Source organism: Schistocerca serialis, chromosome 10, assembly GCF_023864345.2.
Source record: "Schistocerca serialis cubense isolate TAMUIC-IGC-003099 chromosome 10, iqSchSeri2.2, whole genome shotgun sequence".
In the NCBI taxonomy this organism is placed as follows: Eukaryota; Metazoa; Arthropoda; class Insecta; order Orthoptera; family Acrididae; genus Schistocerca; species Schistocerca serialis.
The window spans coordinates 33,855,943-33,881,704 of NC_064647.1; the positions used below are offsets into that span (position 1 = coordinate 33,855,943).

At 41.7% G+C, this 25,762-nt stretch overlaps 1 protein-coding gene across 1 annotated transcript in view; it reads right to left on the reverse strand.

The window, feature by feature from the left end:
- The window catches only part of LOC126424768 (esterase FE4-like), a 168,773-nt gene that overhangs the window by 70,733 nt on the left and 72,278 nt on the right, over nt 1-25,762 (reverse strand). The window contains exons 6-7 of the mRNA XM_050087518.1: nt 24,677-24,851; nt 4,568-4,740 (exon numbers count right to left, since the gene is read on the reverse strand). Coding sequence (XP_049943475.1) covers nt 4,568-4,740; nt 24,677-24,851 — 348 coding nt within the window. The remainder of the gene's footprint in view (nt 1-4,567; nt 4,741-24,676; nt 24,852-25,762) is intronic.

Consider the following 25,762-nt stretch of genomic DNA (forward strand, 5'->3'; position numbering starts at 1 on the left):
GGTCTAATAGTAATCCGCCCCCGTTAGTTGATGGTCAGCGCGGCAGAATGCCACGGCAAGGGGCCCGGTTTGATTCCCAGCTGGGACAGGAGATTTTCTCCGCTCAGGGACTGGGTGTTGTGTTGTCCTCATCATCATTTCATCCCCATCCCTTATGCCGGCACGGTAGCTCAGCGTGTTCGATCAGAGAGGCGGTGGCCCTCTGTGATAAAAAGAAAAAAAAAACTGAGTTAACGAATCAACGATCAACTTGAACGGATGTCCGCCTAGACCAAATGCAACGAACACCGAAGAAAAAAAATTGTCGGCATTCATGCCTAGTAAGCAAGGAGACTTGGGTTGAAGTACCGGCTGCGGCACACATTTTAATTCAATTATTCAGCTTCCATCATTATCACTTTTGGATAGTCATGGTTCCAAGTTATGCCTCTGATTTAGTGCCAGAGTTCAAATGATGCAGGTACAAAATATTATTATGATTGAAACTTAAAGTTTGGAGTTCGTGTAACTTGTTATATTAAAGCCAAAAAGAGGACTAACATCTTCACGCCTCAGACGTAGATGAACCTCGTGGGTGGCTGCTGGAAGTTTAAGACTTTCGTAGTTCGAGACGTGACTGCCAAGTTCCTGGGTTTTGTAAGCCTATCGGATCACTACAAACACTACTAAACTGTTTTGGAAGAGAGCGCGAAGATATCACAAATGCAAAAAATTAAATTCTTCAAGGGCTAAATCCGTATGCATTACAATGGGTACCATACAGAAAAGTATAACGCGATTCTAATATATCTACATACTTACCTCGGAAGGCAGCGTACGTTGTGTGGCGGAGGGTACCCTGTACCGTTACTAGTCATTTCCTTTCCTGTTCCACTCGCAAATGGAACAAGGGAGGAACGAATGTCCATATGCCTCCGGATGAGCTCTAATATTTCGTATCGTGTCTTCGTGGACCTTAAGCACAATGTATGCTGGCGACAGTAGAAATGTTAGGTAGTCAGCCTCAAATGACGGTACTCTGCAATTCTCTCAATAGTATTCCTCGAAAGGAACATTGCTTCCCCTCCGGGTATTGCCATTTGAGTTCCCGAAGCATCTAAGTAACATTTACGTGTTGTTCGAATCTGGCCGCCCTCCTATGAACTGCTTCGATGTCTTCCTTCAGTCCGACCTGGTACGGATTCCAAACACTCGAGCAACACTCAAGAATAGGTCTCACCAGCGTCCTGTGTGCGGTCTCCTTTACATATGAACCACATTTTCCTAACATTCTCGCAATAAACGGAAGTCGACCATTCGACTTCCCTACCAAAGTTCTCACATGTTCCTTCCATTTCATATAGCTTTGCAACGTTACGCCCATACATTTAAACGACTTAAATGTTTCAAGCAGGATACTGCTAATAATGTATCCTTTCATTACAAGTTTGGTCTTCCTACCCATCCGCATTAACACACATTTTCCCACATGTAGAGCTAGCTGCCATTAATCACACCAACTAGAAATTTTGTCTACGTAGTCTTGTATTTTCATACATCGACTCTACTTTGACACCGTACCATACACCACAGCATCATAAGCAAACAACCATATATTGCTGCCCACGCCGTCTGCCAAATTATATATATATATATATATATATATATATATATATATATATATATATATATAGAACAACAGCCGCCCTATCACATTCCCTGGGGCACCCCTGACAACACCCTTGTCTCTGATTGTTCTCAAACCTAACAAAACAGATTTGCCAGCATTTCTGCTAAGCCTCCGAAATTACATAGCTGTCCAGGCTAGTGCAGCAAAGCCAATGCTTCACATAAAGGAAGTTGTTAATTTGTTCCACCAGTTCCTGATCTATTCTACCTTTCAATTCCGCATGTACTCAGAAAAGGAAGGGATGACTACGACTGGGACCATGAAAACATGCTATCCTCCGGATTTGCAGATGATTAAGTTTGATTACCTTCTTGGATCTTCAGAGGTTTGATGTAAAGCAACTGCAATTTCATTATTTGCTTGTACCAAAGAGACCCCAGTGATTGTTTAATGCAGAAACCAAACTTTCTGTATCTCCCAATAAAAAGGGTTCAATAAAGCATATTTATTTATTCTAGGACGTTAGTCAACATTTCATTAAAGATAACACAATAAAAAAGACCCGCTTCCTTAAAAGAAACACAAACGTGTTTCCCTATTTTCCTTGAAAACCTCGCCAGAGGTTAACTCACGCCTTCTGCTGCTTCCATTCGCTGCACACTAGTTTCATGTCTTTTGTCCAGCAAATGTGACACAGGTTCCTCCTCCTATAGTGTGCGGACTGTCTAATGCGTTCCACTGTTCCCTTGTGGGGTGCTAGGGAACTGTGTCTCTAAGACGCTGGAAAAGTTATCGAGCTGCGCGTGGTAGCTGCGCGGTCTTAGGCGCCTTGTCACGGTTCGGGCGGCTCCCCTGGTCGGAGGTTCGAGTCCTCCCTCGGGCATGGGTATGTGTGTGTGTTGTCCTTAGCGTAAGTCAGATTAAGTAATGTATAAGCCTAGGGACCGATGACCTCAGCAGTTTGGTCCCATAGAACTTCCCACAAATTTCCAAATTTCCAAAAGTCGGCCGAATAGCTTGTCCGATGGTACTGTGCGTCGTGGATATTTTTCTGCACAGAGCATAGGGGCTCCCACGCTCCTTGGATTTGCTAACTCGTACCACAAAATCATATCGCCTTATCATGTGTCATGTGTGGAGTAGTACACTTCTGTTTGTAGCATATGGAAGGCCAAAAATATGTACTGAACCACTCATATACAGGACGCTACAACTATCACAACAACATTAAATATAACAATTCAGTAATTTTTGTAAGTAGTTATGACATTACTGTACAAACCTTGTATTGCATGTAATGTACTGCACAGTAACTCACGCTAATGAGACTACAGCTAGAGTACCTTCAACACAACGCAAACGAAAAAGCTGCCCGCAGACTGCCCAATGTTGAGACTGATGTGTACACTAGACTGCAGAGCGACATGTTAAGTAGTGTATCGTGTTTACAGATCGCTGAGGCAACGAATCTACCTGTACAGTGTTTGTTACCTTGACCTTGCCTTGTCTCTCACAAAAGTGGACATATTCACAAACAAGCGTCTTCAACCACTATCGACAAGTGTACAGACCTAAGTGAGTATGTGTTTCCGAACCCATGTTTATTAAACTTTTTAAAATTTTTTGATGGTTATTACCACCTCTTAACATGTTAACTGAATCTTCCATCTGTTCTTGATGGAGCAAAATTATAATAAATGAAAAGTGCTTGTCTGCTTTTGTTCTACAGAACTACTTTTATTGTGTTAACCAGTTTTCGGGTTACAAGGCCATCTTCAGACATTTACTAACTGTTGTCGGCAAGGAAGTTACAATGTTTGTAAACGACATTGGAAAAGAAGTTACACATCTAGACTGAAGCGTAAATATACAGTAAGTCACATGTTTGACAGTGTGAAGGTTATACTGTGCCAGCGTAAGCTGTCGCCAGCATACCAGTCGGCAAAGACGTAGCGCGAAGATCGATTAGTATGCGCAGGATCAAGCGCGCCTATCACAAGAAAGGTCAAAGACAGACTCGCAAGCAACCCGCTGCCAACGCCCTCTCGACAGCATGTATTTAGGCGACCGCCGCTGACCGGAGGGCCCCACTCAGTCTCTCACTGCACCATCCAGCCTGGCGTGACAGATTACTCGCGGAACAAGTTTAGCCCATCACAAGCTACGACAGTACATAGCGACCAGATTAGCGAATATAGTGGGACTAGTTCACCTCAATCAGAATTGTACTTTACTAGTACTGAACACGCCATTAGATCAGTCTGCAAGAGGACTATTACTGATGAGCTTGTACCACAACACATGGACTCCATTCAAGTTAAGCAATGTTTACAATTCGTGTTAATAATGAACCGTATTAATCCACGTGTGCATTTGTGTCTTAGAAAGAGGGTACCAGCCACCCATAACAACATACTCTCCCTTGCTTCCTTGCAGTACAAGAGTCTACAAATACAATGTTAAAAGTATAAACTTGAAGTAAAGAGGGCAAAACTTTGACAGAAATCTGGAACAGCAAGCCTACATAACACTTTACATTAATAAACGGAACCAATGAAAAAATAAAATTACTTCACAAGGCTACTTCAGGACGCATAAAACATGGAGAGTGATTCACAAATCAATTAAAAGAAATAATTATCAGTATAAACACAGAATATATGAGGAACTTCAGCAATATCAATAAGATAAACAGAAATGAATAAATGCAGGAAAATTGAGCGGTGTGAGGCAAGGTACAATAAATGCCATCGTTGAGAGCTTTTTAAAATGCACTACCACATCGAGACATGATGTGTACTATAGACTTAAATCAGATTAATAATCGACGTTGTGCAAACCCAGAGACAAAACGAGCGAGAAGGCACCGCGTTGCCGCGTCTTCAGTCGAAGCCCACACACGTACACAGATTTGCAAATAACACAATACTAATTTTGGTCACTTATGAGGTTACTCACGGTATAGAGATCCATCCGCGTGTCGGGTCCGATGTCGCTGTCTCCGAAGTAGAAGCGCCGAATCTCCTCTGCCACGGCGTCCCTGTCCGCTTCAGGGCAGCGCAGGTTGGTGGGGATCAGCAGGTGGGGGTTCGCAGCATAGCTGGACGTGCGGACCGTGTCAGGCATGGGCTCTGTCAACAGAAACGTACGTTGACTGCGCAACAAGGGAAGTCCGGCAGTATTATAAAATTGTCAAGTAGTGGCCATGCCTTCACGAAATAAAGTTCTCAGTAATGACAAATAAGTGTAAAATTACAAGAAAACTATTGTAGCATTCGAAACAACGAATTGCCTTCTCGGAGAGAAAACAGAGATAGGTTGGGAAAGACTCAAAACAAAGGACAGGCCATTCACAAGGAACCACTTGAGTCCGATGTCACAAGTACAGTCTTTAGTAAATTCTTCCAGTCCATATGTGGCATACAGCAAACCAGTGCTTAACAGTATTGGTTAAAAACGGTCTTGGTCGCAATTTTAGTAATCATAATTTTTACTACCTGAGCAGATCTTGGTGCCTCTCGCGTCCATCTAGAAAAGATAACCTGAAGATGCCTAAATAAGGCGAAACGCGTCGTTGAAAAATACAAAAAATAAAATTGCAACCAAAGCTGTTTTTAAGGTTCGTTTGAAAGTGTTGTATTAACACTTTGCCGTCCGCACGTCTCGTACAAACTTATTCGCTTGGCACCGGCAGCGCTAATTCCGAGTACTCGGCTTGTCGCCGGCCGCTTGTCACCTTTCCGTTGATGACTAGCTTCAAACACATTGACTTTTGCGCGCTTTAATTTTTCCGGAAATCCTCTATTTCGCCGTATCGTTCCACAAACTCGAATTTTCTTTTCAAGTGACTTCTCTGCAAGTTCTACATTGTTATAATTTTTATCCACGTACAGGTGATGCCACTTTCCATAAGAAGGTGTCAAGAGTTCCATCAGAGTTTTTGCTAAAGGTAGTCCAGCGCCGGAATATATCTTGAATGAGGAAATGTATCCCGTACAGCATCCGAATGAGTATGCCATATTTCGTAATTTTCGACGCATTGTAAACTTTAAAATTTAACTGTCCACGCCACGGTATCATTCATTCATCAGTTGAGATGTTTTGACTTTTTTGGAAAAATAATCAATTACGAATTGCACTTTGAAAAGCCGGTCGGCATTATCCGGTTTATTGTTGTTGTCAGAAAAATGTAAAAGTGATAATATTTGCCTGAATCGGTTGCGGGTCATCGTTTTGCGAAATATCGGTGTGTCTATCAACGGATTAATTGACCAGTAATCATCGATCCTTGCTTTTTTTTACAAATCACATAAGGATAGCAAGCCCAAACCATTTTCTAAGTTCGGGTCCCGTGACGTCGAAAAATTTGGCACTTTTTTTTATCCGGTTTCCTTCTATTGCAATTTTGACTAACACTTGTTGCTTTCGTTGCAAATATATTCAAATAGATCGTTCCCAATATATACGATATCTACGATGCTCTGCGTATCTTCGGGAAATATGTGTGTACGCGAAGATCCTTCAAATTTATTATTGGTCCTCAGTAAATCATAGTTTCTCTTCTTCGTCTCATTTATCCTAATCAGTTGGCAACAGTAGCGTTCGCCGAATTCTTCTTGGATGTATTTCAAGACGATTCTGCATCACTTACATTTTTTTGATATCCAATATCTTCTTCCCAATCGGCCAAGTAGTCCGGAACATCAGACAAGACGTCCTCGCGTTCATCGCAAATAATCGTATCGTCTCTTTCGTCTGCCACGATGAAAGCGCACAAGTACTTATATATAAATAGATAAATATATATAATAATAATAAATATAATAATAATATAATAATAAATAAATAAATATATATAAAAAGAAGCTTGTTGACCTGTGTAACTTATTGTTACCCAAACAAAACACAGCAGAATGAAAAAGATACTAAAGTGCCGTCACCGGCCACTGCGCGATTCTATGCTCACGACACCACTGTGGTGTCGCTGGCCACTGAGCGATACCATGCACACGACACCACTGTGGTGTCGCCGGACGGCAAAGTGTTAACAGTTGTGGCAGGAAAAATATTAGCTGCTAATGACTCACCATGTGCATCAGGATGTCAACGGAAAATGAGTGTCTGGGAGGCACAGAGATCAACCTTCAATGGGATGTGTGTATTCCACTAGTCAAAAAAGGACATCGTCGACATTCAAGAAATCTTCAGAGCAAACCATTAACTTGCAACACGAACACCGAACGAGAAATGGCGTACCACAGCAACCACAAAGGTTCGCACCATGTACATCGAATGCGAACTCTTTGGGAGATATAAGCCATGCGGAATGTTCAGCTAGGTATCCACTCTTAAAGAATGCATACAGGATCTTATTGGTGTAACTGGATGGTCAGAACTGATGGAATGTGACCGCTTGAAACCGAATGCGGAACAGTCTCTCATGGAGCTTATCGTGAAACTGGTTATCTTTTAAGGCGTACCTGCAGGTAGTGCGATAATATGTTTTAGAGGCACGTAAAAAACAAACATTCAGAGGCTTAATTTGTCCTTTCACGTGGTATGAACTACAATGTCACACGTTTCTCAGGACGCAAAGTTTGCTCTAAAGGAATATGAGTTTTACGCACCGGCCAGCAATGAAACGAAAACAAGATATTTTAATCAGCTGTTGGCCAAAAGCAGTGCTCATACCATGGTTGTAGCTCCCTTTCACACTTTTCCCCACTCTTGCTTGCTGTGACGTAAACGTAGCATTCCACACTGTCCTTATAAGATCACACTCACGAGAACGAATCGTAGGGGGCAGAGCACCTCCAACTTCTTGCAAATGAATAACTTTCCAGCCAATTTACCACCCAGACTAAGAGTTGGCATAATTGTATACGAATGCGTTAAGGCACTGATGTTAGTTTACCTCGATACAACTGTCTCGGTATCTCTAATTTCAAGACTTCCTTTCACCTGCATTTCCTCTTCTAATACCGATTGGTCGGAGCTGGAAACGAAATCCTTGCCGAACGATGGGTTAAGTTTACCTCATCTACAATTTTCGGGCCGATTCCGCGATTTACTGTGCATCGCCAAGTTGACGTTTTGTTTGAAATTTCGTTATCTTATGTCTTCCAATTCTGTGGCACTGTTTGAAGTTATGCAACCATGCACTGATTCTCTTCAAATTATTGTGGTGTATGTCGCGCTCAGTTTGATGTGCTTAACGTATTAGGTCACTATGATCCATGTCCTGTGAACTGTCTCGAGCATCTTTGAAACGCGCAAACACCAGTTCTTGTAAGAAGTGTGCCTTGTCCTTCCTCCGGTATCCACACGTTTTCTTTGCACTGCATGGTCATATTGCTGCAGACATATTGGAAATCTGTTCATAATTATTTTTTTTTTTATTATGCTGCGGATGCCCTTCCACGTACGTAATTATGGTTAGTACCCACTACTTGGACAACGACTGCGATTTACTATTTCACTTTCACGTGTTAAGCACGTATCGTCATCATTGTTCTCAGGTACATTGTCTGCTCAGCCGAGCGTATACAACACCACACATTCCACTGACTCATCTTGCAGGAACGCTAATATTTCATCTGCCACTTCTTTCTCGCTCTGCGAAATTCCTTGGGTTCCTTTTCGACGAAATGTCAACTGCGGCAGCTGTTGTTGTAGATACACTATGTGATCAAAAGGATCCGGACACCCGCAGAACATACGTTTTTCATATTAGGTCCATTGGCAGATACTCCATATCAAGGCCTTCAGTACTCATTAGACAGAGCGGAATCGGGCACTCCGCGGAACTCACGGACTTCGAAGGTGGTCAGGGCATTGGGTATCATACGTCTGTACGAGAGATTTCCACACTCCTGAACATCCCTAGGTCCACTGTTCCGATGTGATAGTGAAGTGGAACGCACAGCACAATAGCGTACAGGCCGACCTTGTCTGTTGACTGACAGAGACCGCCGGCAGTTGAAGAAGGTCGTAATGTGTAATAGACAGACATCTATCCAGGCCATCACAAACGAATTCCAAACTGCTTCAGGATGGACTGCAAGTACTATGACAGTTAGCAGGGAGATGAGAAAACTTGGATTTCATGGTCGAGCCAAACGACGCCTCGCTTGGTGTAAGGAGCGTAAACATTGGACGATTGAACAGTGGAAAAACGTTGTGCGGCGTGACGGATCACGGTACACAATGTGGCGATCCGATGGCAGGGTGCGGGTATGACGAATGCCCTGTGAACTTCATCTGCCAGCGTGTGTACTATCAACAGTAAAATTCGGAGGTGGTGGTGTTACGGTCTGGTCTTGTTTTTCATGGAGGGGGCTTGCACCCCTTGTTGTTTTGCGTGGCACTATCACAGGAGAGGCCTATATTGATGTTTTAAGCACCTTCTTGCTGCCCACTGTTGAAGAGCAGTTCGGGGATGGCGATTGCATCTTTGAACACGATAGAGCACCTGTTCATAGTGCACGGCTTGAGACGGAGTGATTACACGACAGTAAAATCCCTGTAATGGACTGGCCTGCACAGAGTCCTGACCTGAATCCTACAGAACACTTTTGAGATGTTTTCGAACGCCGACTTCTTGCCAGGCCTCACCGACCGACACAGACACCTCTCCTCAGTGCCTGCACACCGTGAAGAATGGGCTGCCATTCCAAAAGAAACCTTCCAGCACCCGATTGAACGTACGCCTGCGAGAGTGGAAGCTGTCATAAAGGCTAAGCCAACACCATATTGAATTCCAGCATTACCGATGGAGGGCGCCACGAACTTGTAAGTCGTTTTCAGCCAGGTGTTCGGATACTTTTGATCACATAGTGTATAATGGAATGTTTGCACAGTTGTGAATCACTCGTCAAATAAGCAGTTCAAGTACATTCCGTATCCTCATGCTGTGCTCACCTCTAGTTTCGCCCCCGTTACCATTAACAGCCAATACTGTGCATGCATGGTATGCGATACGTGGGGTGTCGAATACCTTAAATATCATTGGCTGTTTGCTGCCTGGCACTCAACGGGTTCCTTGTCGGATAACGGGATTAGAGGGAGCCACACGTTGAAAGGACGAGGAGAGACAACGATGTAACCTAGACTAAACGAGGACATACCTGCAGTCTTTACAGCTGGAAGTGTAAACCCCATTTTTCCAAGCGCTGGGAGACATCTCCATCATAAACACACCTTCGTGGAAACTACAATGCCTGACGAAAAAGTGAAGCGTCCAGAAGACATCGGCAGATGTCAAGGTAACTTCGTACATGTACATTCCAGCGGATGGTATGTAAACGATTACTGTTGCAGTTCTCCACGGCGGGTACAACGGCCACCATAGAGCACTAGTGCTGTTGGCGCTTAGTGTTGTTATCAGGAAGTTTAGGGTATCTAATGGGCACGAACAGCGTTAGATGTTGTGTGGTCACTGCGAAGACATAACATAGTTGGAGAAGCTCTTCTCGTGGGTCCTCATTTGGAAGGACGGCCGAATTGTGCAGTATCGAGATACATGGAGCATTCCACTGTGACAGTGGCCACATGATGGACTGCACGAGAAGGTGGAGGCCTACCGTGATCAGTGCTTAAGACGTACTCGGTGTTACGAATGGTTCACAGAGTTTAAAAATGGCCGGACGGAAGTTAAAGATGACCCTCGTTCAGGATGCCCTTCGACGTCTAGCAACGATGTTCATGTCAAGAACGCCAACGAAATTGTGCGTGCCTATCGAAGACTGACAATCCAAGTGATTGCAGAAGAATGTGAGATGTCTGTGGATCATGCGATAAAATCCTGACACAGCACTTGGATGCATCGTGTTGCCACCAAGTTCGATCCATGGCTCATGAGCCGAGACCAGAAAGACCTTCGCCTCGCTGTGTGTGAAGAGTATTTCAATCACGCAAATGAAAACGAGATGTTCCTTAAGAAAATCATAACTGGTGATGAGACGTGGGTTTATGTTTATGATGTTGAGACCAAGGTTTAACCTCCACAATGGGTCGGGAAAGGTTAGCCAAGAAGTCGAGTCCCATAGTGCTCGGAGCCATTTGAACCGTTTGATCTTTCCTCCTCCTCTTGTTACTGTCCGATGGGAGGTGTAGTTTTGGCAGTTTAATTGTTTCGCTATTCTGTCGTGAGTTATGAGTAAATTCATGCTTCTTGTTGGTTGATCATGTGGTCGCTCATTCCGGACTGTGTGGTGTAATGTTTCCTTGCACGAGGTTAGCTGTAATTCTGTCAGCAAGTTAAGCCATCTTATTACAAGTTTTCGCTGGCTAAAAGTCGGTGCAGTGACCAGCCTGAGAGTGGCAATTGTGTTTACGGGCGTATTTAAATTGGTCAGTATTCTGCCTAGCCTGATCATCCCTGAGTGGGTGATTCGTGACCGTCTTACACGTCCGTCATGTTTGTTATGTTCTAATGATATTCCAGGACACTTTTGTTTAAAAACTTTTTAAATTCCTCCATTTAAAAAGGGAAATGGATAGGTTAAAGTTAGATATAGTGGGAATTAGTGAAGTTCGGTGGCACGAGGAAAAAGACTTTTGGTCAGGTGATCACAGGGTTATAAATACAAAATCAAATGGGGTAATGCAAGAGTAGGTTTAATAATGAATAAAAAATGGGAGTGCGGGTTAGCTGCTACAAACAGCATAGTGAACGCATTATTGTGGACAAGATAAACACAAAGCCCATGCCTACTACAGTAGTACAAGTTTATATGCCAACTAGCTCTGCAGATGATGAAGAAATAGATGAAATGTATGACGAGATAAAAGAAATTATTCAGGTAGTGAAGGGAGACGAAAATTTAATAGTCATGGGTGACTGGAATTCGTCAGTAGGAAAAGGGAGAGAAGGAAACATAGTAGGTGAATATGGATTGGGTGGAAGAAATGAAAGAGGAAGCCGCCTTGTAGAATTTTGCACAGAGCATAACTTGGTTCAAGAATCATGAAAGAATGTTGTATACCTGGAAGAATCCTGGAGATACTAAAAGGTATCAGATAGATTACATAATGGTAAGACAGAGATTTAGGAACCAAGTTTTAAATTGTAAGACATTTCCAGGGGCAGATGTGGACTCTGACCACAATCTATTGGTTATGAACTGCAGATTGAAACTGAAGAAACCGCAAAAAGGCGGGAATTTAAGGAGATGGGACATGGATAAACTAAAAGAACCAGAGGTTGTACAGAGTTTCAGGGAAAGCATAATGGAACAATTGACAGGAATGGGGGAAAGAAATACAGTAGAAGAAGAATGGGTAGCTCTGAGGGATGAAGTAGTGAAGGCAGCAGAGGATCAAGTAGGTAAAAAGACGAGGGCTAATAGAAATCCTTGGGTAACAGAAGAAATATTGAATTTAATTGATGAAAGGAGAAAATATAAAAATGCAGTAAATGAAGCAGGCAAAAAGGAATACAAACGTCTCAAAAATGAGATCGACAGGAAGTGCAAAATGGCTAAGCAGGGATGGCTAGAGGACAAATGTAAGAATGTAGAGGCTTGTCTCACTAGGGGTAAGATAGATACTGCCTACAGGAAAATTAAAGAGACCTTTGGAGAGAAGAGAACCACTTGTATGAATATCAAGAGCTCAGATGGCAACCCAGTTCTAAGCAAAGAAGGGAAGGCAGAAAGGTGGAAGGAGTATATAGAGGGTTTATACTAGGGCGATGTACTTGAGGACAATATTATGGAAATGGAAGAGGATGTAGATGAAGATGAAATGGGAGATAAGATACTACGTGAAGAGTTTGACAGAGCACTGAAAGACCTGAGTCGAAACAAGGCCCTGGCAGTAGACAACATTCCATTAGAACTACTGATGGCCTTGGGAGAGCCAGTCATGACAAAACTCTACCATCTGGTGAGCAAGATGTATGAGACAGGCGAAATACCCACAGACTTCAAGAAAAATATAATAATTCCAATCCCAAAGAAAGCAGGTGTTGACAGATGTGAAAATTACCGAACTATCAGTTTAATAAGCCACAGCTGCAAAATACTAACGCGAATTCTTTACAGACGAATGGAAAAACTGGTGGAAGCGGACCTCGGGGAAGATCAGTTTGGATTGCGTAGAAATGTTGGAACACGTGAGGCAATACTAACCTTACGACTTATCTTAGAAGAAAGATTAAGAAAAGGCAAACCTACGTTTCTAGCATTTGTAGACTTAGAGAAAGCTTTTGACAACGTTAACTGGAATACTCTCTTTCAAATTCTAAAGGTGGCAGGGGTAAAATACAGGGAGCGAAAGGCTATTTACAATTTGTACAGAAACCAGATGGCAGTTATAAGAGTCGAGCGGCATGAAAGGGAAGCAGTGGTTGGGAAAGGAGTGAGACAGGGTTGTAGCCTCTCCCCGATGTTATTCAATCTGTATATTGAGCAAGCAGTAAAGGAAACAAAAGAAATATTCGGAGTAGGTATTAAAATTCATGGAGAAGAAGTAAAAACTTTGAGGTTCGCCGATGACATTGTAATTCTGTCAGAGACAGCAAAGGACTTGGAAGAGCAGTTGAACGGAATGGACAGTGTCTTGAAAGGAGGATATAAGATGAACATCAACAAAAGCAAAACGAGGATAATGGAATGTAGTCAAATTAAATCGGGTGATGCTGAGGGGATTAGATTAGGGAATGAGACACTTAAAGTAGTAAAGGAGTTTTGCTATTTAGGGAGTAAAATAACTGATGATGGTCGAAGTAGAGAGGATATAAAATGTAGACTGGTAATGGCAAGGAAATCGTTTCAGAAGAAGAGAAATTTGTTAACATCGAGTGTCAGGAAGTCGTTTCTGAAAATATTTGTATGGAGTGTAGCCATGTATGGAAGTGAAACATGGACGATAACCCGTTTGGACAAGAAGAGAATAGAAGCTTTCGAAATGTGGTGCTACAGAAGAATGCTGAAGATAAGGTGGGTAGATCACGTAACTAATGAGGAGGTATTGAATAGGATTAGGGAGAAGAGAAGTTTGTGGCACAACTTGACTAGAAGAAGGGATCGGTTGGTAGGACATGTTTTGAGGCATCAAGGGATCACAAACTTAGCATTGGAGGGCAGCGTGGAGGGTAAAAATCGTAGAGGGAGACCAAGAGATGAATACACTAAGCAGATTCAGAAGGATGTAGGTTGCAGTAGGTACTGGGAGATGAAGAAGCTTACACAGGATAGAATAGCATGGAGACCTGCATCAAACCAGTCTCAGAACTGAAGACCGCAACAACAACAACAACCATTCCTTTATTGCCAGTAATCGGGTGTTTGCTGAGACCTTTGATTTTTTTTAATAGCAGTGTTGGTAGCTTCACTGCCTCACCGTACGTTATTAACAAAGTTCGGTATTTACTTTAGTAGCCTGTTTACTAATGTTCTTTAAAATTTTTTTAAACTGTGGTATTGCTATAAATTACTTGATTGCCGTTAGCGGCGTGTTTTGAATGGCTGTTATTGCCGTACTGTTAGCTTCTGTGTATTTTTAAAAAAAGAAATTTTGAACTGTTGTATTGCTATAAATGACTGGATTGCCGTTTTTGGTTCAAATGGCTCTGAGCACTATGGGACTTAACAGCTGTGGTCATCAGTCCCCTAGAACTTAGAACTACTTAAACCTAACTAACCTAAGGACATCACACACATCCATGCCCGAGGCAGGATTCGAACCTGCGACCGTAGCAGCCGCGCGGCTCCGGACAGCGCGTCTAGAACCACGAGACCACCGCGGCAGGCTTGCCGTTTTTAAAGGAAATTTTTTAACTGCTGCATTGCTGTAAATTATTTGGTTGCGCGTTAGCGGCGTGTTTTGAAAGGCTGTCTATTTCCGTACTGCTAGTTTCTATAAGATATGAATAAAACGTTTGTGTGTGAAAATGTTAGCTCGACAGCAAACTACGAGGGCTGCTATTGGCACAGCAACACAAACGGCTACATTGGGATCGGTGCCATGACCGGATTGCTTATCATAGGGTCGTATTGTGTTTTGCGGTGATTTGCAGTTGTGCACTACCCCAGTCGATCATCGTCGGCCGTTATGGCGGCGAGTGGAAGTACGAACATTCCAGTGTTTTGGAGAGACACAGCGGTGTCAGTCCTGGCAGTGTGTATGGTGTGGTGAGCCACCACGTTAAAACTGTGTGCCCGACCGAGACTCGAACTCGGGACCTTTGCCTTTCGCGGGCAAGTGCTCTACCATCTGAGCTACCGAAGCACGACTCACGCCCGGTACTCACAGCTTTACTTCTGCCAGTATCTCGTCTCCTACCTTCCAAACTTTACAGCAGCTCTCCTGCGAACCTTGGTAGTTTGGACGGTAGGAGACGAGATACTGGCAGAAGTAAAGCTGTGAGTACCGGGCGTGAGTCGTGCTTCGGTAGCTCAGATGGTAGAGCACTTGCCCGCGAAAGGCAAAGGTCCCGAGTTCGAGTCACGGTCGGGCACACAGTTTTAATCTACCAGGAAGTTTTATATCAGCGCACAGTCCGCTGCAGAGTGAAAATCTCATTCTGGAAGCCACCACGTATTCTCCATGTGACGGGTGATGGTGATCGAGGTTTCGGACATCACAATAGTACGTCACTGACATCCAGTGTCCTAATGTGTTGACTGCCATCACATTGTACTGTGGTACCATTTATCAACAGGGCAATGCTCTTCCGCACAGTATATGCGACGCAGTGGAACTCCAGAGGGCAGCAAATTCTCCTGCTCTGTCTCAGATAGAACTTGAGTTGGACTAGTTTGGACGTTCTGTCTCAGATAGAACTTGAAATGGACTAGTTTGGACGTTCCAGATAGAACCTGGGTTAGATTAGTTTGGACGTCAAATCTGCCCCAGTGCTATTATCCAGGGAATCAAGGAGAAGCTATAACAGTTGTGGGTATCTTTATTTTTATATTATTTTATTTATTGAATCTGATCTCATTAGAGCCATTAGGTCTTCTCTTACAACGGACCATGGCGTCGCGTACAGAGTACCTTTGTCACACCACAGTTACCTAAGAAAGTTACCTAAAAAAGATTTTACTATGACAAATAGTATTAAAATGATTTGTGCATTTCAAGCGACAATGTGCGTAAATAATAGAACTAATGAAGTTAATACTAGCAGCACTTGTACTGCTGCCACTAATAGTGATAAATAATAATAATAAATGATAAATAGTTTGGACAAGAAGAGAATAGAAGATTACGAAATGTGGTGCTACAGAAGGATGCTGAAGATTAGATGGGTAGATAACATAACTAATGAGGAGGTATTGAATAGAATTGGGGAGAAGAGAAATTTGTGGCACAAATTGACTAGAAGAAGAGATCGCTTGGTGGGACATGTTCTGAGGCATCAAGGGATCACCAATTTAGTATTAGAGGGCAGCGTGGAGGTTAAAAATCGTATAGGGAGACCAAGAGATGAATACACTAAGCAGATTCAGATGGATTTAGGTTGCAGTAGGTACTGGGAGATGAAGAAGCTTGCACAGGATAGAGTAGCATGGAGAGCTGCATCAAACCGGTCTCTGGACTGAAGACCACAATAACATAATAATAATTATTATTATTATTGTAGTGGCGGATGTAAAAAGAATTTATAGATGTAAAAAATAGATGCCTTTTGACGTGGTGAGTTCTGGGAAAAGGAATTTTATGAAGACTGCAGCAGTTAAGAAAGCTGGGAAATGAGGAGGAGAGATGTGGGGGACTGTGGTCATTGATAAGACAGTAGAGAAGACAGGAGGTATGGAAACCTCTGCGTTTGTCTGCGCGCTCCCAGGACAGCTGTGCAGACGACGGTGAAAGAGTCGAACATCACAAATATTACGAACATAGTATTCATAGCCAGTTCCAGGTGCCGTGAGTTTTCCTGAGAAACGCCTTGCAAGGTAATATCGCTGCAATCCAAATAATTGTAAGGATAGGTGTATGAACAAGTTTCTTTTTATGATGAAGAGGAAAGAGCGTTTCATATTTTTGGAGTCGGTGACGCCTTCTTTCACGCTGTAGTTACATGCTAAATCCAGTTTAGATTTTCACCTATTACTACTTCTGTCTCCTTTACTGAAGGAGAGAAGTTGATACTTGTCCAACTTAAAGTAAAAGGTGGTAGGAATTCCCGGTATTTCGGGCTAATGAGCCTAAAATTACCAACCAGTACCGCTTGCGTTTCGAATGGGTTGAGCTTCTGCCCTATATCCTGCACCCATTTAGATAGTGCTCACAGGTCACTATTGAGATTCTCGATAGGTGACTTCATGTTTATTACTCTTGCAATGAGATACAACTGTAGTCATCAGCGTATATGTGGTATCTGCAGTGTGACAAAACTGACGACACATCATTTACGTACAATGAAAAGAGTATGGGACCTAATACCGAACCCTTGGGTATGGCTGACGCTAACTGCGTCTACTGTGACTTTATGGTGCCGGACATAACGCAGTAGAGGATACGACGACTTTATGGCACCCTTCCCTACAGTATCAGCGCATGCATCCAGGTCAGAGAGGGCGTATCGTCATTGTGATAAGTGGGCTCACACTAATATGTTGTTTGTAAATCTCACTCCACCAATAAGCACTGAAATTACATCACATACCCACTCATCCGGCACTGCGTCATTTTGTTCTGTTCTCAATCTACCGGTGCTTCACTTTTTTGCATGCGGTATGTTTCAGATTCGTCCTCTTTCAACACTTCCCACTGTTTTATACTATTTCATATACCTGCTCTGTGCATGACTGTCTCAAAATAAATTCCCACGGACCGATACTTCAACCTTCTTCGTCCTCTGCAGCTATTGTCTGCAACGCTCCTTACAGAACTGCGTTAACTACTCGTATTTGTTAATTTTTCCAGGTTCAGTGGTGCATTTTGTATCTCCATTTACTCCTATACTCTACAAGCCAAATTAAGGTGTGTGGCAGAGGAAACTTCCGGGTGTCCGCAGCTCGTGGTCGTGCGGTAGCGTTCTCGCTTCTCGCGCCCGGGTTCCGGGTTCGATTCCCGGCTGGGTCAGGGATTTTCTCTGCCTCGTGATGACTGGGTGTTGTGTGATGTCCTTAGGTTAGTTAGGTTTAAGTAGTTCTAGGGGACTGATGACCATAGATGTTACGTCCCATAGTGCTCAGAGCCATTTTTGAACCAAACTTCTGGAACTATTTATTTGTTCCATTCATTTATTTGTCTGGTTCCGTAGGATTTATATGCCTAGTTCAGTAAGAGCATGCAATCCAGAGTTACACGGTCATAGAGGGAGCTCTCATTACAAAATTTATGAACAAAAGGATTAAAGATTGAATAAAAGATGAAAAAGCGTTGAGGCATTATACTGCGGTGTAATCACCTTATGGAGGAAGAATGTTGTCAACATTAATAATTCCAAGTAAACGTCTTCACGAAATATTAATTTGGTCAATTGTAACTGAAATAAATGTCATCGAAATTAAATGCGATGTAACTCAGTTTGTTACCAAAAGTTGACCAGAATTTATCTTCATTTCGTTGCTTCGCTGCAGCTGATTTTTCTTTATGTTTCTTAAGTGAAAACCGCCCGGAGAACACCATATTTCTCAAATGACGTGAAAAGTCAGTTATTGTTGCAGGCACGCAATTTATTACGTCACAAAGTGCAGCTTAAGATTTTACGTAATACTCCTACCTCCCCTTCCCCCCTCTCCCATACCATTTCTCGTGGGTCCTATATAATGTTGCTAACAACTGCTGTATTGTTCGCTTCTTACAATTACAGCTGTTGATAACTACAAAAAATGTTACCATCCGGTGGCTACAATTAAGATGCATGGAATGTGATACAAAGACGATTACGTACCTCTTGTTTTCATGGGGAAATAATGAAATGATACGAATAAACAATGTTAATTACTTTTTGTTAATTATATCGAAACTTCCGTACATTATCCCAAGCATTACAACCACGTTTCCTGATTCAAATACGACTACATTCTTTTTCAGTGTGAGCTGAAATTCAGTATATAATACAGCAGTCCAAATAAGCACTTTGTTTACATTATTAATTTGGTTTAGTTTTATGAATTACAGTAATTGTGAGGTAATTAGATGTTGTTATGTTAGCCAGTAGCATAGGTAGCTGACAGTAGTCAGCTACCTACAGGTTTCAAACATTGTAATTACAGTGTATTTGGTATCTCTTTTGATAGTCGATTGTTCGAAATGACAAGCCATAAGAAATTTACGGGACAGACCTCAGAAGGCGAATTTACTACCTATTGACATAACAGTTAATAATGCAGTCCAAATTAGCTTCGAAATCTTATGAAGATTGAGCTGTTACGTTTCAATACGAAAAAATAACATTACAGAAAAAATGTTTTCCAAATCTGCGGGAAACTATTATACATAACAGAAGTAGTGTGCCACAAGGAAACATCTGAATACTTGTGGCATCTCACTCCAATTTCTTAGTTCTGCTACAAGCCTCCTGAACATGAATTATACTGAGTAGTGCATATCGTTTTGTGCAGTTGCACTTTCCTCTAAATGAGTCAAAATTGTCAGTAACGATCCTGTGTTGCAATACATGCAAAGGGATGACAGAGCTACAATTCCGAGACACCTCAGCGAAGTTCGCATAACAGTCTGACCACCCTTTTCTGGGCTAACAATATTTATGGTTAGTATATAAGGTTGTCCCAAAATAAAACACTGGTATGGTTAAACGATGATGGCGTCCTATTGGGTTAAATATTCCGGAGGTAAAATAGTCCTCCATTCGGATCTTCGAGCGGAGACTACTCAGGAGGACTTCATTATCAGGAGAAGGAAAATTGGCGTTTTACGGGTCGGAGCGTGGAATGTCAGATCCCTTAACCGACCAGGTAGGCTAGAAAATTTAAGAAAGGAAATGGATGGTTTAAATTTGGATATAGTGGGAATTAGAGGTTTGGTGGCAGGAGGAACAGGACTTCTGGTCAGGTGAATACAGGATTATAAATACAAAGTCAAAGAGGCGTAATGCAAGAAGGTCTAATAACGAATAAAAAAACAGGAACGCAGATAAGCTACAACGAACAGCATAATGAACGCATTATCATAGCCAAGACAGACACGAAGCCCACGCTTACTACAGTAATATAAGTTTATATGCAACTAGGTCAGCAGATGATGAAGAGATTGAAGAAATGTATTATGAGTTACAAGAAATTATTCAAATAGCTAAGGAAGACACAATTTAATAGTCATGGGGACTGGAATTCGATACTAGGAAAAGGAAGAGAAGGAAAAGTAGTAGGTGAATATGAAGTGAGGGTAAGGAATGAAAGAGGAAGTCGCCTGGTAGACTTTTGCACAGAGCATAACTGAATGATTGCAAACACTTGGTTCAAGAATAATAAAAGAAGATTGTACATGTGAAAGAGATCTGGAGACACCGGAAGGTTTCAGATTGATTATATAATGGTAAGACAGAGATTTAGTAACCACGTTTTAAGTTGTAAGTCATTTTTAGGGGAGATGTGAACTTTGTCCACAATTTATTGATTATGAACTGTAGATTAAAATTGAAGAAACCACACAAAGGAATAAGACGAGAGAGGACCTGAATAAACTGAAAGAATTAGAGGTTATACAGAGTTTCAGAGTGAGCGTTAGGGAACGATTGATAAGAACAGGGGAAAGTAATACAGTAGAAGAAGATGGGTGGCTTTGAGAGACGAAATAGTGAAGGCAGCAGAGGATCAAATAGGTAAAAAGACGAGGGCTAATAGAAATCCTTGGATAACAAAAGAAATACAGAATGTAAATGATGATAGCAGAAAATTGAAAAGTGCAGTAAATGAAGCAGGCTAAAAGGAATACAAAAGTCTGAAAAATGAGATTTACAGGAAGTGCAAAACTAGGATAATTGATAGAGTGGAATTAAATCAATAGATGTTGAAGGAATTAGATTATGAAATGAGACACTTAAAGTAGTACATGAGTTTTGCTGTTTGGCACCAAAATAATTGAGGAAGGTCGAAGTAGCGAGTATATAAAATGTAGACTAGCGATGGCAAGGAAAGCGTTTCTGGAGAAGAGAAAGTTGCTAACATCAAGGGTAGATTTAAGTGTCAAGAAGTCTTTTCTGAAAGTATTTCTATGGAGTGTAACCCTGGGTGGAAGCGAAACATGGACGATAAATAGTTTAGACAAGAAGAGAATTGAAGCTTTCGAAATGAGGTGCTACAGAAAAATGCTGAAGATTAGATGGGTAGATCACGTAACGAATGAGGAGGTACTGAATAGAACTGGGGAGAAGAGGAATTTGTGGCACAACTTGACTAGAAGAAGGGATCGGTTGATAGGACACGTTCTGAGGCATTAAGGGATCATCAGTTCAGTACTGGAGTTGTACGTGGAGGGTAAAAATCATAGAGAGAGACTAAGTGATGCATACGCTATGCAGATTCAGAGGGATGTAGGTTGCAGTAGTTACTCGGAGTTGAGGAGGCTTGCACAGGACAGAGTAGCATGGAGAGCTGCATCAAATCATTCTTTGGACAGAAGACCACAACAACAACATTTTCCAGATGCTGTATACATTGCATGTTGATACAATTAAACTGTTCTCTGAAGCCACGAGCTGATGTTATTAAATACTGCATTAGCTACACCACTTATTTTAAGCTCCACTCCTTTCACAATAACACTTACGTTATTCGTGAATAGCGTGTTGAAAAAATGATTGTCGGTACCACCGTAATAGAGCTAACTTCTGCAATTCAGAGAATGTCTTTCTTGCAACGAGTCATTACATACGAACCTCACTTAATGCTAATAAAAAAACCGCACACGAAAATGTAAATAGCTTCAGAAGTATGTGTAAGTACTTGTAGGTAGGAGTATTTGCAGGTATTTTTCTGGATTTGAGGACAAACGTTCGGATAGGATTATTATTTCTCTCGGTGATCACCCCTTCAACCTTTGGCAATGCTTGTTACATATTCGACTAGTGAACATCGCCAGAATATTACATGAGCGACGGTTATGCGGTCTTTCTACGTCCTACTAAACCTGCAGCACTCCCCTTAAACAATGATGCTTCCTAGCAAGTTGTGTCACAAATGGGATAGCTTTAAACCTTGAACAAAAACGCAGTACATTCAGTTTCGTACTGTCAAAAATATGGCGCTTCCTACTGACCTCGTTAACCAACAAGAACTAGTAAACAGAGTAGAAAATTGTAACTTCCTATGTGTACATATTGTTGAAAACTTAAACTAAAAAAAAAAAAAAACATTTAGCAGGTCTACTAAACGTTTGTGTGCGGCTACTATTGCGATATGAGTAACTCCTAACTTTTGGGACACAGAAGTCAGTAAGTTAATATATTCCACATATTTTCATTTATTGATGTCTTGTGGGATACTATTGTGGGGTAACCACGCTTAGGCAAAAAGTATTCAATGCCCAAAAGAAAGTAATCAGACCTGTGTATGGAGTTCACAGACGTACATCTTGCTGGTATCTCTGTAAGTCGCTAGTCCTATTCGTGGAGGTAAAAACAGAAGGGAGTTGTCATTACAAACTTAAAGCCGGTGTCCTCCATCTTATGTAGCCCAAAACATTAGGTTTACCACGTTTATACCTCTATCGTACACTGCTGTGATATGGAACATGTGTTGAAAAGTGGTTAAACAACGAACATGAACAAATTTAAAGCAGGGGTAGTGCAGTAAATAAAACAGAATCAAGCAATGCTGAGGGAATATGATTTGGAAATGTGAATCTAAAATGCGAGTTTTGCTTTATGAGCAGGAAAATAATTGATGTAAAAAGCTGAGGATGATATAAAATGTATGAAGACGACAGCAAATAAGGCTTTTCTGAAATTTTTTTTAAGAAGAGAGCTTTATGGTGAAATGTGATCCAAGGGAAAGATTTTTGTCTTTTGCTGTTGACTGTCGTACTTGTTTCTACTAAATATGTTACACCTACTCATGGTAGATATCAGTTGAAGTTTATAATATAAAGAAACTTATTTTATTATACACATTTTGATAGGAGAGCTGTAGTGATTCTTGGCAGCACATTTGAATTATTTAACTTTTCAGAAATTTTATAGTTGTGTTCCTATAAACTTACATTTATAAATATCCTTTTCATGTAATCACGCTTTCTCCCGCATGTACTACATGCATTTAATATCAGTTAATAGGTCACATTTAAACATTTCGCTGCATGTGACCTATCATGTAGCACACTGCACGTGGTCTTACATATATGCTACAGGGCTGACTGAAGGATCGTAGTAGCTGTAGGGTCGTTATTGGGGTGAGGATAGGGAGAACGTGAGTGGTGAGGGACGTTTCTTCATTGTTTTTTGTAGTAACTCATGAATTAGTGAGTGATGTCCTTCTGCTATTGCTTTTTGTCATTTAACATATTGTTTCGTTCGTTATGGTCTTTTGTAGTGCGAAATATTCTTTCTCCAGGGCAAGTTTTCGCTTTGTTTTGTTGTTGAAAATAGTTATTTTCACTATGCTACATTCTCAATACAGTATCCCCAAGAGGGTGCATATGTTTCGGAAGCAACACCATACACGAAATTTACTACTGTGTCACACAAACCACACCATCATGCTCGCATCCAATAAACGTGCTGACTTTTAAGTTCTTACAAAAACAATAAAAGAAAAATTCCGTCTTTGGTCCACATTGTATGTGAATTTCACAAAATATTCACCTTTGTATTGTATGTACTTTTTTCTTGTATTCGAACCATTTCTGGAAACATTTAATTCTTTGTGACATTGATACTCCGAAAAAACGATTTTAGAAACATTTAGCAGCTGCTTGTGGTGTTTTGAAATCACTTTCCACGAATTTTTTGTTGACATAAGGAACAACAAATATCCATTTGGTAATAAGTCAAGTAAGCCTGGGTAAAGAGACCTTCTCCATCACATAATTAATTTTGTGGTTTAACGCAGGTAGACTGAAACATTCGATTTATGTTTATTTTCCGGTATGTGTGAATAAACCCTAATGTTCACTTCAGGTTAAAATGACCTATACGAATTTTGAATTTACTTAGACGTGTTTTTTGAGCACTTCCTTGCATCAGCTGACACTAGCCTGATTTCGAGCATCAATTAAATTGTGCAGAATTCACTGGAAAGAGATTTCATCATCAGTTATGGTAAAGTTGGCGAAAGAAGGTCCCTGACTGCTGGCAGCACTGTTGCCAACTTCCAAGTACAGAATGCTAAAGGCATCAGGCACGAGATGTTGCCTTAGAGATATAAACAAAATTCCATTACATTATTCGTTGAAGCAACATGCAAAACAGCTACATCAAACCGACTGCAGCCGTCAGGGATCTTCTTTAACTTATTCCAGTACTATAAACCGTTTTGCAAAATAGAATGTAGCACAGTCTTCAATACACTTAACGATGGCCGTGTCTCACAGCGAGTCACAAGCCAATGCTCTGCAGCCATGTTGCGTTTGGGATTAGAACCGATTTTGGTCACCTTCACGAAATTGATCGCTGATAGAAACATGAAGACATCGAAATTCTCCAGTCCAGTGGTAAACAGTTTTCCTCTGTAGACGATTACAAACAGTTGAAGAAAATAATTGAGGGCACTCTTGTTGAGTTACACGTTTATGAAAACTGTAAAGAATCATACTTTAAATTTCCATTTTTCTTTCCACAACATCCTTTCTATAAACACTAACAGTAAACAAAGTACACTGCCAATTTCTGAGGTTTCTTTGTTTTCTTAATATCAGATTTAAAAAATTTAAAGCAAGAACATTGTTTATGAAAACACAAAATACAACACTGGTATATTCCAAAAGCAATCACAGACTACAATGGTTTGCTCCTGATCAAACGGCTAGGGGCCATAGTTTCACTGTGTTATGCAATCGCCAATTTAGCAGTGCTCTCCCACAACTAGAACTGGACATTAATGGACAGACAGTTCTCAACAAGGTATGAGTGAAGACAGACTACTAAAGCAGGTTGTGACAATAGCCTGACTGGTGAGATTCTGCCATGAAGTCACCACTGCAGGCACTGACCTCCGACAAAGAGGGATCCCTCGTAGGTGCAGACCCCCATGATGAAGGGCACATGCTGGAAGTCCCCAGAGTGCAGCAGCTGTGCGGGCTCCCTCGGGAAGAATGCCCCACCCTCGGCGTCAGCTGGCTCCACTGTAGTGCCCACAAAGGGGAACAGCACACTGCGGGCCTTGTCCTGCAACAAACATGTTTCAGCACAGTCTGAGCAGGGATAAATACTTACAGCCCAGTCCAGGCATGGACAGTCTCTTGGCTGCCTGGTGGCTCCTTACTATTCGATTACGGTATCCAGTAATGGAAATGTTTTTTAATGCGCGCTTTTTTGTGTAAATGCTGCTTTCAGCAAGGCAGGTGTTAAGTTCCTCGCCAGAGATTCTTTGATAAGGCAGACTTAAAGTGATTATCTGAGTGAATCTGACACTTTGTAGTGGTGTATACACTTGTTTGAAATTCCCATCTAGATCAAAACGGCGCACCGAACTGGGACTCGCACCAAAAACCTTGCCTTTCATGAATGTTGCTGTTAATGACTGAACCATCCAGGCATGGGTTTAGAGATATAAGTGCAGCTTCACTTGTGTAAGTACCTCTCGCCCACTTTACGAACATCGTAGAAGCTCTCCTGCATACATTCATTCCCAGTCTTCAAGAAGGGTCGTCGAGCAGATGCGCAAAACTATAGACCTATATCTCTGACGTCGATCTGTTGTAGAATTTTAGGACATGTTTTTTGCTCACGTATCATGTCGTTTCTGGAAAGCCAGAATCTACTCTGTAGGAATCAACATGGATTCCGGAAACAGCGATCGTGTAAGACCCCATTCGCTTTATTTGTTCATGAGACCCAGAAAATATTAGATACAGGCTCCCAGGTAGATGCCATTTTCCTTGACTTCCGCAAGGCGTTCGATACAGTTCTGCACTGTCGCCTGATACACAAAGTAAGAGGCTATTGAATATCAGACCAGCTGCGTGGCTGGATTGATGAGTTTTTAGCAAACAGAACACAGCATGTTGTTCTCAATGGACTGACGTCTACAGACGTTAAAGTAACCTCTGGAGTGCCACAGGGGAGTGTTATGGGAC